The 15,767-nt window shown below is 26.5% G+C and overlaps 1 protein-coding gene across 1 annotated transcript in view; it reads right to left on the bottom strand.

Annotated features, from left to right (window-relative positions):
• LOC117175369 (protein madd-4) overlaps positions 1-15,767 on the bottom strand; it is a 191,255-nt gene that overhangs the window by 89,304 nt on the left and 86,184 nt on the right. The window contains exons 5-6 of the mRNA XM_033365077.1: positions 11,023-11,164; positions 10,581-10,713 (exon numbers count right to left, since the gene is read on the bottom strand). Of these exons, the coding sequence (XP_033220968.1) occupies positions 10,581-10,713; positions 11,023-11,164 (275 nt within the window). The remainder of the gene's footprint in view (positions 1-10,580; positions 10,714-11,022; positions 11,165-15,767) is intronic.

Genomic DNA, 15,767 nt, shown 5'->3' with positions numbered 1-15,767 from the left:
TAGTAGAATTATTCTTTCTCCATGTTCGCAGATGTTTATTGTGTCATTTAAAGTGTCCCAGAAGGCGTCTTTTACTTCTCTAGGATCACTATCAACCGGTGCTATCAGACCTACTCCTTGTTTACCATGTGATTCACAGTCTACTCCTGACCATATTTCAAATCCGCTTATATGCCTTTGAATAATTCAAATCCTCCAGACCAATTTAGTGGAATCCATTTTCAAAATTCGAGGGGAAAGCAATTCCTGAAAATTCGGTCCAGCAGAGGCAAATTACTAAGGATTAGATGGATTACCTCTATATAAGTAATTACTCTGGGTTACCTGAGATTAAAAAGAATTGGATAGGATTGCTTTCACTTTCTACTGAAAAACACGAATTTTTAATAAATTACATAGATTTTTTAATAAATAGTTTAATTTTGAAACTTAAAAGTATCAGTTTTTAACAAAAAATGGAATTTTGAATTTTCTACAAAATTGTTGAATTTTACAGCTAATAAGGCGAGTTTTCAACAAAACGTTGAATTTTCAACTTGAAAACGTAAATTTAAAGTGAAAAATCAAATGTTTAATATTTCAACAAAAAATATTTTTATTTTAAAATATCAAACCGACTGAAATAAAAAAGTTTAAATTAGTTGAATTCAACTAAAAAAGACACATTTTTAATAAAATAGTTCAATTCTTAACCAAAATGTTAAATTTTTTAAGACGAAATATTTATTTTGAACCCAGACAAACAAAATAATTAATTTTTTATATAGTTAAATTTTTACTAAATAGTTTGATTTTCTAATAAGTCCTATTGAATTCTAAAGCAGAAAAGATCACTTTTCTACAAATCAGTTGGGTTTTCAACCTGAAAAAATAAATTAAAAAAAATGTTGAAGATATAGCTTGACCTCTAGCAGTTTTAATAGTTCATATTCAAACTAGCAAAGATTTAATTTTACATTAAATAAGTCTAAATTCAACCAGATTAAAATATTCAGACGAATGGTTGAATTTTTCAACTAAAAAATATCAGTTTTTAACAAAAAAAGAATTGATAAATACGCACTACAAAAAATTCATTTGAATCTATAATTTTTTACCAAATAGTTAAACTGAAAAATGAAATATTTTATGTTTCAGCAAAAAGTATTTTCATTTTGAAAAAACAGCTACATTTAACCAAAAAATAGTCAACAAAATACTTAAATCCACAACTTAAAGAGACTGAAAGAACAAAGTTTAAATCAGTTGAATAAAACTAAAAAAGTCACATTTTTCATATTATAATTGATTCCTCAACCAACGTCTTCAATTTTCAACAATAAATATTTATTTTCATCCCAGACAGACGATTTTTCAACAAGATACCTGCATTTTCTACAAAATAGTTACATTTTTAAAATTGCAATGAAAAATTTTCAACCAAAACTGAAATCTCTTCATTACAAATAAACAATTAATTTTTAACAAACAAAAAAAGAAAGAAAAAAAAGAGTTTCTAACAAAATAGTTAATGTTTTTTAATGGTTAAATTTTTAACCAAATAATTAAATTTTCTACTAAATTGTATGAAATTTTCAAGCAAAAAATATCACTTCTCTATAAATCAATTAATGTTTGAACCTCAAAAAATGAATTTTTAACAAAAACAACAAAAAAAATTGTTAAAGAGTTTTCGACAAAACAGTTGAATTTTTAAGCCGAAAATGTAAATTTTCAGGGAAAAATAAAATATTTCATATTTCAAACAAAAATTTTGTTTTGTTTTGAATGAAAAACAGTTGGAACATTTTTTAAAAAATAGTTCAATTATCAACTAAAATGTTAAATTTTCAACAAAAACTATACTTATTTTAAATCCAGAAAGATGAATTGTTAACAAAATACCAGTATTTCTACCAAATTGTTAAATTTTTAACATTTAAATGAAAAATTTTCAACTAAAACCTCTGCAATGTAAAATAAAAAATTGATTTTTAACAAACAAACAAAAAAAGTTTCTAACAAAGTAGTTAATTTTTTTGAATATAGTGACTTGAAAAATATATTAGTTGACATTACACCCAAAAAACACTTTTAATAAAAAAGCAGTTATATTTTTAATCAAAAACATTAATATTCTACTTAGGAAGACGAGATCTAAACGACGAGAACAAAAAGATAAAATTTTATTAAAAATAGAAAATCTTATGAGAAAATATACACTTATCATCAAATAGTGGAATTTTCAACCTAGAAGATTATTTTTTTACCAGAATTTCCAAATGAAAAAAGTTAAATTTCTAACCAAGGATAAAATAGTTACATTTTCAATTGAGAAAAATAATTTTCAATTCAAAAAGAGGCATGATCTGAACCCGAGATTATAATATTTTAATAAAAAAGTTAATGTTCAACCAATCTCTTTAATTTTTAACAAAGTACTCAGCCGAGTATATTGCGCAATATTATGCATTCCAATTGGAAACGATTTATGCGACCCTGACAGCTTATCTTTTGATTCCCTCGATTCAGTAACAAGGTCAGTGCAAGATGACCCCCCGAAACTGTTACTAAACCGATATTTTGGGCTAGTTAAATTTTCAATTAAAAAAATGAATTTTCAACAAAAGAAAAGAATAAATTTTCTGTTTCGAAATTACCTCTATTGATGGTATTTCACATTATATGCAATCGAAATGTATGCATAAGCTTCTAATTGTCAAGTGCAGAAATTGGAGGGTGAATTCTAACTGAAAATTATGCGATAATGTTGTTCGTACTGTGAGCAATGAGTGCGTTACTAATAAATCAGTGCGATGCTTCCTCTCGTTAAATCACACTAATTGCTTTACTCTCGAATTTAGTTTAATTCAGTTGCTCGTTGTCGCCATGACCCTAGGGAACTAAGTATTTCTAGTTGCGTTCGTTTCAACTTCGTCCTGCAAAACTACATTTCACTAACTATTAACAATATCTCGCACTAGTTATAAGACTACGAAACTTATAATAAGCTTCATGTATTTCAATTCACTTCAAAAATTATTAATTTATAATACAAGGAATCTTTTTTTAACATTAAATTTTTCTAAAAAAAGATCTTCTCACATCGCTCCACTGGGAATCGAACCACAGAACTTCCGATTGCTCGTCGGGTAGTTTCCCATTAAGCTATTAGCGAGATCGAAAGAAGAATCCTTTTTCAGAAATACACGCTATATCAAACGAGGTGTTACATTTATGATACAATTAAGTTAGAGGTATCTGTATTATTATCAGAGGTAATTACTATCGATCAGAGTATGTGTTGGGTGATCTTACCACTAAGCTACTCGAGAGATCGAAAGAAGAATCTTTTTTCCGAAAGATATCTCCAACGATCGGATGTTACCATCTCCGATAATAATACAGATTCCTTGTAAAATTGAATTGTAAAAAATCATAAAACCTTTTTAAAGACAGCGTGTGTTTATGAAAAAAGATTCTTCTTTTGATCTCTTTAGTAGCTTAGTGGTGAGAGCACCCGACCGGCACACAGTGAGTCAAAAAGAAGTCCGTGGAAAAATTGAATTTCAGAATACAGGTTTAAAAAAAATGTTTTAATTCAATCAAAAATACCTAGAAAATTGAAAGCAACTAGGCAAAAGTGATGCCCAATATCAATGCAAATTTAAAAAAAATTATTGAATTTTTTATAAACAAATAAGTAAATGAAAATGTTTTCGTGGGGATCGGTGGCGATTCGTCACTGTCGTCGTACTAAATTTGAACAATTAATGGACAAAAAGAGTTTTTTAGCTTAATTAATAAAAATTAATAAATAATTTGTTATTTTAAAATCAGTTTTTGTAAACAAGTGTCCATATTAGGTATGCAATGAAATAACTAGCTTCTGAATATGCTTACAAATTTTAATGACCGTAAACAATTTTTTATTGTAAACAGCAATTGTTTACAAAACTTTTCATTATTTTCTGTATTTGTAAATAAAATTCCGCCTTTTTAAAGGAATTAACCGCAGTTATTTAGCAATGATTTTTTTTTTATAAATCGATAATATTTGATAATTGTTTAAACAAACTTAATTAACAAATGCACTTTTTGGCTATTTTGAGCGTTTGAACTTGTTTTGTTTATGTAAACAACTGTTAATAACACATTTTTTAACTTTTTGCAATGGATCGATAACGATGATTAAAATTAGCCAAATGATGCATTTGTTAATAAAGTTTTGTTAAAAAATTATCCAATTTTGTCGACTCACACGAAAAAATCATTGCTAAACAACTGGCTATGACTTCCGTGACACAACATGATAAAAATTTGTTTAAAAATTTTTTGTTTACAATAATAAATTGTTTACTGTCATGAAAATCTTTTTAAAAATTTAGAATAGAGTTATTTACAGTTAATTTAATTTAAAAAATTTGTTTGTAGCTCCAAAAATAACAAAATAGTGCTTTTGTTCTAATGTAGTTTAAACAATTATTAACCTTCATTTGGTGACTAAATATTAAATTAAGGTTTTATTTCCAAGTAATGTATGATCGATTTCATAAAAAAAAACTTGCTTCATTTCATCAAAAATGCCTGACATGGATATTTGTTTATAAAAATTTATTTAAAAAAAGTAATTGATCACTTTTTATAAATTCAACTAAAAAACTCTTTTTGTCTATAAATTGTTCAAATTCGGTACGAATCAAGATACGGATCAAGTTTACGGATATTCAGTGCGATCAAGTTACTTATTTTTTTATAACAATTTTATTATACTGGTCATGAATTTACAATTAGAAAAAATCAATTTCCAATTTAAGACATCAATTATTTAAAAAAAAAGTGAAACAGTTAAATTTTCAGGTATAGAAAGTGAATTTTTAACCAGAAAAACTGATTTTCAGCAAAATAGTTTAATTTTTAAACAAATAGGTCCTTTTTTAACAGAACAGATTAATTTCTAACTGAAAAAGGTGAAGTTTTAACCAAATAGTTGAAATAGCAAGTAAAAGGGGTAAATTTAATTTAATTAAATAAATAAAAATCTTTTGAAATATCTGAAAACTTTTTGATGCCATTACACATTTTTTGGGATCCTTAAAATATCCTTAAATATTTCAAAATCTATTGAAAAATTCCTTAAAATCTTTTAAAATGCCCTTAAATCTTTAAAGTTTTTTAAAATCCCTTTAAATTCCTAAAATCTTTTAAAAACTTCTTACAATATTTCAAAGTTCCCCTAAATCCTTATAATCTTTTTAAATCCCTTAAGATTCTCAAAATCTATCAAAAATTCATTATATTTTTTTCTAATTTCTTTAAATCTTTAAAATCTTATGAAATTCTTTTTTAATTAATAAAATATATTTAAAATTACTTCAAAAAATTTTTAATTCGCTATATCTTTAAATTCTTTTAAAATGCCTCCAAATCTTTATAATCTATGTAAAATTTCTTATAGTATTTTAAAGTATCCTTAAATCTTTTAAATCTGTTGAAAACCCTTAAAATTCTTAAAATCTATTAAAAATTTCTTGAAATCATTGAAAAAGCTCTTACATCTTTAAAGTCTTTTAAAATCCTTTCAAAGTCTCAGAATATATTCTAAATTCATTAAAATATTTTAAAGTGCCCTTAAATCTTTAAAATATTTTGAAATCGCTTAAAATTCTTGAAATCTATCAAAAATTCCTTACAATTTTTTGTAATTCACTAAAATTTTTTTAAATGCCTTCAGATTCTAGGAATCTATTGAGAATTCCTTAGAATATATTAAAGTTCCCTTAAATCTTTAAAGTCGTTTAATCCCTTAAAATTCTTGAAATCTATTTAAAATTCCTTGCGATTTTTCGAAATACCCTTAAATCTTTAAAGTCTTTTGGAATCATTTCAGAACTTAGAATTTATTGAAAATTGCTTAGGATATTTTAAATTTCCCTTAAATCTTTTGAATAACCTTAAAATTCTAAAAGATATTTAAAATTGTTCAAATTTCTTTAAATACCCTTAAATCTCTAAAGTCTAAAAGTGCTTTTGAATCTTTAGTCTTTTAAAATATCTTCAGATTCTAGGAATCTTTTGAAAATTCCTTAAAATGTTTTAAAGTTCCCTAAAATCTGTAATATCGTTTAATCTCTTAAAATTCTTGAAATCTATTTAAAATTCTTTAGAATTTTTAAAAATATCCTTAAATCTTTAAATACGTTTTAAATGCTTTCAGAATTTAGAATTTATTGAAAATTCCTAAGGATACTTTTAAGTATTCTTAAATCTTTGCAATCTATTGAAAAATTCCTTAAAATCTTTTAAAATGCCCTTAAATCTTTTGAATCTTTTGAAAACCTTTGACTCCCTTAAACTCTTAAAAATCGCTTAAAATTCCTGAAAGTTTATTAAAACTTCTGAGAGCTTTCAGTAATTAATTGTAAGTACTTTGATATTATTTCATTTATTATAACAAAATAAAAAATTATTCATGTTTTTAATATCAGGAAATAAAAATCCAGGAATGGGAAACTGCACATCGCGTGCGTTCGTGTACTACTAATTTTTAAATAAACAAAACCAGTACCATTTTTTTATAATTATGGGAACTAATTTTTGCACGTCAAAACTGTCTCTTCTTTTCAAAAAGCACTGACAAAGTAAAAAACGAAAAAGAGCGTCAAAGGGGCGGAGAAAAAGTAAACCTTGATTTTGGCTCTAACAACTCTTTGATCTAAATGGAGCCTCGTGAGTAAAGAAAAACAATTTTTTTTCCTGATCATCTGGGTACGATAAGAACCTTTACTCTCGTGATGGCTATGGCTTTCCAGCTGCACGACTTTCTTTGAAATTCGCCTCTCTCTCTTTTTTCTTTTTTTTTACGAGAACGTGCGTTCCCGACAGACAAGTGTTCTCGTGGAAGCGAAGCTGAGAAAAAGTGGTTTTTCTTGCACATGATGTTACACAGGTAAAAATAAATGACAACCGAGCGATCGATATAATCTGTCTGGACACCCACGAAACTGCCTGCCTGAGGATCAAACAACATCCCTGAAATTTGATACTGCTAATATGTATTGAGAGAAAACCAAATTTATTATTAAGAAACGTCTACTGGGTAGAAGAATAACCTTTAGGAGCTTGTCTTGATGAATAAAAAGCTTTTGATTAAAAAATAGCTTCTCTTCTGTATACTCTTTAATATAAAAAAGATTAGAAAATTCAAATCAAACTAATCTTTAACCGGCAATGTAAATGAGGATGGTAAGATGGTCCAAAAATGCATGGGAAATCTTTATTTTCGAATTTTAATGTGCATAAAAAATTGTAAGTGGGTGATTGTGAATTCTCTTTTGTTAAAGCTCTTCCGGCTCATAATATGGCATAATCCACCTTTACTTGACAGCATTTTTTCAAAGTATTTCTCGCTCGTGTTATAGTGTACTTGTGCGCATAATTTTTAAAATTAAAGGTCAAAGAATCAAGAACTGTCATTTTGTGATTGTCAATTGTTTTTCGTTAAAGCTCTTTTGGATTTAACGAACACATTCTCATGAAGTATGTCGTGCTTCGAACTAGATTTTATCCAAAATAGGAATTTTTCTACATTATGCAACACTATTATTTTTAATTTATATTACATTTATTTCTGTAACTCGGCCTAGGATTGTTTATTTGGATATTACAAAATAAAGTACCAATTTTATTTTTCACGATAACTTTAATATTTGTTCCTTATTTTTCACTAATTTTTATTCTCAGGCAACCCGACAAACATAATTAATTTCAATGAATTTATATTATTAGAATTAATAATGTGCAATGTGTGTTGAAAGAAACGTATTTTCATTGTCTTGTTTTTATATTAAAAAAAAAATCCACATACTATGAAAAAACAATTTTGTTGTCATACATTTTATTTCAACTTGTGTAGTTTTTCCATAAATTTAATTTCTTTATTTTCAATGTTATTTTTTACGATTTGAACCCAAAATCCTAGATTAAAATGGTTTAAAAAATCTTGTAGATATAATTTAGGCAAAACATCTTATTAAATAAAATGTTATTGTAGCTCATACCGTTTGTTCCAAAAAGTTAATTTTTTATTTTATTTCAAATGCATTTTTATAACAAAAGTTTATAACAAATTTGTATTTTTTTTCGGTTAGACCACAGGTTTACCATGAAATACTACTTGGTACGTATAATTCGATGTTTTCATAAATTTTTTAAACAATTTGTTCTTGTTTTTCGCAAGTTTCTCTTAGAATAGAGATAGAAAGTCCCGGTTTCTTAAAAATGTTTCCACTTTTTGACAAATTTTCAGTTAAAGCGAAATAAAAGGTAATCAATGTTAACAATTATAATTGCTTGATTAATTTCTCATTATTGTTAATAAAATTCCCTTTAAATAATGCTAGAAATTGCAGCTTTTCCTGAAAATTTCAACTTTTTGTCTACTTTTCACTTAAAGTGAGTTTATATCAAATTCAATAGAGCATAAATATTTGTTTAAACGAATTCTTATTGTTCATAAATATCTTTTTATATTAAAATACTAGATAGCTGCAAAAAAAAATTTTTATTTTTTGTACACTTTTCAATCAGAGTAAACGAATATGTAACTAAATTTGCCAAAAAGAATTTTTTTTAACAATCTTATATTATTTTTAATAATCTTTTTGCTTCATGGTAGAAAGTTGTGCTGTTTTTTTATTTTTAACTATTTGTTTATTTTTTACCCAAAATGACTTAATAATTATTTAAATATAGCAAAAGTAATTATTAAAACAGATTATTAATGTTTATAAGGGTCTAAATCTATGTTAATGCCAGATAATAAGGGATTTTAATTAAATTTGTCACTTTTTGTCCACTTTTCACTTAGTAAGAGAATAATTAATGCAAGTTAGCATAAATAGTTGTTTATACAACTTATCATTGTTTATAAATATGTTCTCTGAGATAAAATCTAAAAACATGCAGGTTTTCCGAAATGTTTAACTTTGCTTTGGTTTTTTAGATATAAAAAAATAATATTAAAATTTAAATTACAGAGACTGATGTTTTAAATAATCTATTTCTTTTTTTAAAATTATTGATTATTTTTTTAAGGAACTATGTTATTTAAATTGCATTATTTATTACTTCACTAAGTATTACGTGGGTAAAGTATAAAAATTTCAGAAGAACCCCCAACTATTTAGCATAATTTAAGAAAAAGATAGTTATAAACAATAATGATTTCTTCATATAATTATGTTTGAAAAATTGAACTAATTTTTAACTCATTCCAAATAAAAAGTTGACAAACACTTGGAAATTTTAGACAAAACCACAACTTTCTAACATTAAGTAAAGAGAATAGTAAGCAAAATTATCAAAAATTGCTGAAACAATTAATTCTATTGCCATTAATCAATTAAGTAATTGCCTCACTTTACTTGAAAATTGGACAAGTTCTACAGATGCTAGACATTATAATTAATTATTGACAGATAAAATATTTTTTGCAACTACAAAAAAACAAGTTTTTAAAAAAATAGGTAAATTTTCAAACAACAAAGTGAATCTTTAACCAAGAAAATTATTTAAAAAAAAAAATAGTTCAGATTTCACCCAAATGATAAAATTTTTCAGGAACCAGATTTTATTTCAAATAAAAAAGCAGTTGAATTCTACTAATAGAACAAATTAAAAAAAATTAAATTTTCAATGGCCAAGATAAATTTCCTATGAAAAATATCATTTTTTAACAATGTCCTTTAAATAAAGATATGAATATTTTACCAAAAAAAAATTTTTCAAGCAAAAAAAAATTTAAGAACAAAAAGTATAATTTAAAAAAAATAAAATTTCAATCAAACAAAAAGTATAATTTTTGATTAAAAAAAAAGTTTTAAACCAAATATGGAATAGTTACATTTTTAGTTTAGAACATTTTTTCAAAAAAAAAAGAATTCTTTAAAAAATAGTATAACTTAAAAAAAAAGAATCTTTAACCAACTTTTTAATTAAAATACATCAATTTTCAACCAAAAATAAAATCGTTACATCAATTATTTAACAAAGAAATTAACAACAAATTATTAATTTCTACAATCGACAAATGGGTATTAATCCTTTGACTAAATATTTAAAGTTAAATTTTCAAACAAAAAAAAATAAACGTTTAACCAAGAAAATTATTTAAAACTGTTAGTCAGAGATAAATTATCGACTAAAATATTGATTTTTGTAAAAATAAATTAATTTTTCACAGAACAGTTCAGCTTTCAACCAAGCAGTTGAATTTTCCACCAAAAAATATGAATTTCTCAAATAAATTGAATTTTCATTCAAAAAGACGATTTTTTAACACAATATTAGGATTTTCTACCAAAAGAGTATAAATGAAAGTATACATAAATATAATGTAAATTAAAAAAATTTAATTTGATATATTTAAATTTTTAGCCGTGAGGCATAATGTCTGAAACAAAATCATAAAAGTAAAATATTTACCAAAAGAGATTAACATTGAAATAAAAAAGAAAGAGAAAATCATTGAAAAGGGGGAAAAGGGAAATAGTTTATATAGTGAAAGTTAAAAAAAAATATTTTTAATATTATTTACTTACTTTGTTGTGCATGAATGAGTATTGCAAGGAACCAAGACTTTCTCTGGTTTAATGTTTTGATCACAGTTTGAGTCATCAGTCACAGTCTCATCAGGACCTACTGTTTTGCATATTGCTGTGGCTATTTTATACCCTGTAATCAAGTCAGAAATTAAATTAATTTATTTTTTCATACGCAGATTTTTATTAAATTATAAAATTTTTATTAAAGAATTTTAAATCATCTTAGAGTTCAGTTACAACGGAAAATTTAGAACATGGAAAACCAAAAAAGTAAGGATCCTATTGTTAATATTTAAAAATCTTTTCTTCCCAAACTATTAAAAAAAAGCAACAACAAAATCACTAAGAAAGTGACTGCAATAAATTTATCTTCTAGAGGCAAAATAATAAAGTTTTGATTAGAAAAAAGATTTAATATAGGGCTTTAAGAAAATCTTACCTCCGCCGCAAAGTTCAGTACAGGCCGAAGCCGGTTCAAGGACCCAACTGTATCTTCCGTGACAGCTTGAGCCATTCCCACCACAAACACCACACGCGTCAGTCTTTTTGTTGCTTCCTATTTTAAGATCACATCCCACTTTCTGCAACAAATTAATTATAAATTCTCTAATTATTATTATTTTCGTTTTTTCAGCATATTTCTTATAGCCTACATTCCTTTCCCATCCTTCACTTACCCTCTCCTAATCATTTTCATTTCGAACCATTTCCACTACTTCTCCTCAATTTCACATACTTCTTCTACTTGTTCCTGATTTAATCTAATATTCCAAAATATTCCCTACTTTCGTACTATTAATTTCATCGTATTTCTTTTACCATGCATCTTTATTTTCACTCACTTCTCTTATTTTCTCTTCTTTTCCCATCATTTTTACTTGCTTCAAATTTCATCACTTCTTTAATTTCCTTCAGCCCTTATTTCCTAACAATTCCGCTTCTCTTCTTTTCCGAATTTCACCTACTTTTGATCATTCCACTCGCCTTATTTCTCACAACTTCCGCTACTTGCTATCTTTTACTTCCCCTCACTTCACCAACTTTCCCTCCACTAAGTTTTTTTAAATTTCACCTACTTTCCCTTCACCTTTTTTCTCCACTTGACATTATTTCACACCCTTCATTTTCCCCCATCACCCCTACTCCCCTTTAACGTATGTAGCCTTATATTTCTTGCCCTTGACTTTCCTTACTTCCCTTTCCTAATTTATCCTAATTTACCACTATTTTTACTACTTCCGACTATGTTTCCAATACCCCTACTAATTTCATCCTCACTTTCCCTACTTCCTGGACTCTTCATTTTTCCTCATCAGCCTTACCTTAATTTCCTCTCTTTTTCTCTATTTTCACTTTCTCTTCATTTCCCTTACATACACTACTATTATTTTTTCTTATTTCCCTTACGTTTACATTTTATTTCTCTAAATTTCTCTACTTCTTCTTTCCTCATTCCCAAGCTTAAACTTCTTCCCTTCTTCTCATTTCCTCTACTTCATATTCTTTCATTACCCTTTTTGCTTCTACTAACCCTCCCCACTTTGAACCTATTTCACCTTACTCCACTTCCACATTTCTTCTACTTTTTCAGCCCACATTTCCCCTTATTTCCTAATCTTTAACACCTTCACTACCCTTCACATCCCCTACTTCTCCAATCATTTTCCTAATATCTCGTACCTTACCCCCTAATTGTTCCTACTTCATCTTATTACCCTTCCCATATTTCCTCTTATTTCCTTTTTTCCCCTTGAACCTTATTCCCTTATTCTCCCCATCTCCTTCTTTTCCCTTCTGTAAATAATTTAAATTTCATTATTTCCCTTCAACTTTTTTATTTCTCAAATTATTTTCTCCTTTTTCTTACTGTCTTACTCCCATTCACCCTCACTCCTCCTCTACTCATTTTCTCTTACTTAACCTAACTTTAAATTTCCTCACTCTCCTTACTTTCGCTTCCTTCAGTTCCCTTACGTCCCTCCCCTCATTCTTACTACTTTCTACTATTTCCCTCCCTCATTTAACTCACCCTTACTTCTTTTTATTTTATTCCACTTCTTCTTCCTCTGCAATCATTAATCCTTACTTCCCCTTATTTCGCTAATTTCCCTCCCATAATTTCTACTCACTTCCCCCACTTAGAAAAAAGTACAAAGGATGGAGGAAGGATCAAAACTATAAGCGCTTCCGCTTGGGATTACAGAACCCAAAAAGACAAAGCTGTTTTCCACAAATTTACAAGGAAGAATAAATTTGTCAAAAGTTACAAAGAATTTTCAATTTTAAAAGTGTTTTTAGGAAGTAATTTCAAATAATACATTTTTTCTAAAATGATCCTAGTAAATTTCAGTATATCAAGGTAAAATTTATTATTTTTTTTAAATTTTACGTAACTGCGTTGGGAAATTATAAGTTAAAAAGTACAAAAGCAGAGCTTAATATTTTAGAGTTGAGGATATTAGAAATCAGTGCAAAGTTGGTTCCAACATTTTTTTTCCTAGTTAGGCTGTATTGGTATTTTAGGTTAAAACTAAAAAATTATAAAAATGTCTGCTAATGCTCCATATTAATTTCTGACATTGTAAAATGAGAGGATATTTTTAAAATTTGTATTTTAAATAAAAAAGTCATTAAAATAATAATTTTTCCTATATTTTGAAATATTTTCAGTTTGATCATAATCGTAAATCCCCGGTAATCTAAAAATATATTCCTTGATCTCTTTGTTTCATATTTTTCTACCCTCTTCGAATACCTTTGATTAAAAAGGATATCTTTTGGCGTCTAGAAATTTCGTTCTTTTGAATATATTTTTGCAAATTAAATTTAAAAATTTGAATTATAAATCATTTTGTACGTTTATTTAAATTAATAATTGAATTAAAGATATTACTGGCTATGCGCTCGATTTTTTTACCTGCAAATTATTGAATAAAATTATAAAATTAATATTAACGCTAAAATTTTGCATTTTATAATATCTATTATCTAAAATAATAGAAAAAAAAGTAAAGGCAATATTTTTTAAATAATAAAAACTTATGTCTTAACGTCAGAAAACACTAACATAAAGTAAGGTTATTTAAAATTATAGATACTTTTTAACTAAAATTATTTTTGTTTTAACTAATATTTCTCGTGAAAAACGCAAGCAGGCTCTATTATTGTTAAGATATTGTAATTATTTTTTATATCTAATGATTTTTAGAAATAAATTTTAAACGAAAAACACTAACATAATATAACATAGATAAAAATGGTTAAAGATTCTAAATCGGTTTTCAAAACTAATGTTTTTTCTTTATAATAATGGATTTCCGGTGAAAAAATATTAATAGAATGAAAGTTGTTACAAAATTGTAACTTTTCTTTGAAATTAATGCCTATTTCCTTTAAAAAGCGATCATAACCTAAAATGTTTCAACAAATTCTAATCTTTGAAATCCAATTATATTAATTGAAATGGCCGATTACCGGATTAAAACGCTAAAATAACATAAAATTGTTCATAATTGAGAATCTCGATGATGATTATTATTAGAAAATGATTTGTACAAAAATTGCAAATCTTGTTCGAAATATAATGTTCCTTATTTGAAAATATTAATTTTTAATATAATGTGCTAACATTATCTAAAATTGTTAAACAATCATAAGGTTTTCAACTATAAATATTTTCAATAGAAGATTGCAAATTCCGGTTAAAAGTGATAATGAAGCCGAAAGACACAATTTTTTTTAAATTTATATATTTTTTAATTTAGTAATTTCTTAGAAACAAAACAATTTCTGAAGTAAAACACTAGCATAACTTAAAACAGTTGAAATTGGGAAATTTTATGATTTTTGTTCAAAAATAATAATTTTAGTTGCAAAAAAATCTAACATCACTTAAAATTTTAAGAAATTTTAAGTATTCTTCAACACTTTATGATTTTATACTAAAAGTCTATTTAAAATACTAATTTCCAGCAAAAATCACTAAAATTAGACATGTATAATATTTTTAACATTAATTAACATAAAGCCTTTAAGATTTTAACAATAATGATTTCGATATTTCAATAAACGACACACAACTTATTTAGATAGGATAAAATAGGTATTAGGACATGTTTGACTGGTGCGGCGTTTACTACTGAAACTGCAATCCTGCTGTTTCATTGATCAGTTTTTCAATTCCGTTCTGAATACTTTTTTCAAATCAGAATTAAAAATTTTCAATGATAGGAAATTCTGATCTAATATAAAACAGGAATTAGGAATTCTATTTTTCTATAAAACAGCAGTTAGATGAAAAGGTTTGGAATTTTGTTCTGAAATTTGAGGCACGACTTAAAATATATTTTTCACCTTATAAAACAATTTTAAAGTAGATGCAATATCAGTTTGAGGATACTTCAAAGCTTCAGATAACTTGAATTTAATTTAACCTTAACCAGTTTCCTTCTTCCGGGGTAAGATGCGAATTTTTGATCTCATAAAACAGAAGTGAGGGCCTGTCTGACTAAATTGGATTTTACTACTGAATATGTAATTCTTGGTTCACTGGTGTGCCACTATTAAACAATTTTCTTATTTCTTTATGGAATTTTTAAAAATTAGAAACGAGAGGGGTTATTCATTTCTAAAATCATATGAAGACCGCGATACAAACATCTTTAAAAATCGGAATTAGCGATTTAGGATTTTCGATCGTCATTGTTACGAGGGTAGTTCAATAAGTCCTTAGAATGAAGTATAAAAACAATTTTTTTTGGGTAATTTTTTTTTATTTTTCAACATAATCTCCTTGGAGCTCTATAAACTTGGTCAATCGCTTTTCAAGTTTTTTTAATCCTTCAGAAAAGTGCGTTTTCGGAAGTTCCACAAAATAAGCACTTACAGAGGCAATGACGTCTTCGTTGTCTGGAAATCTCTGTCCACCGAGCCATTTTTTCAAGTTTGGAAATAAGAAAAAGTCACTGGGGGCTAAATCTGGTGAATACGGTGGGTGTTCGACAAATTTGAATTTTAGTTCTTCAATCTTAGCCATTGAAACGAAGCATGTGTGAACTCGGGCGTTGTCGTGATGAAAGAGAATTTGTTTCTCGCCAAATGTGGTCGTTTTTTTTTAATTTCTTCTTTCAGCTGCTCTAATAATGATGCATAATATTCACCAGTGATTGTTTTACCCTTTTCCAA

This window comes from Belonocnema kinseyi, chromosome 6 (assembly GCF_010883055.1).
Source record: "Belonocnema kinseyi isolate 2016_QV_RU_SX_M_011 chromosome 6, B_treatae_v1, whole genome shotgun sequence".
In the NCBI taxonomy this organism is placed as follows: domain Eukaryota; kingdom Metazoa; phylum Arthropoda; class Insecta; order Hymenoptera; family Cynipidae; genus Belonocnema; species Belonocnema kinseyi.
The sequence above is the reverse complement of the archived record's forward strand: the minus strand, read 5'-3'. Positions and strand labels throughout refer to the sequence as shown.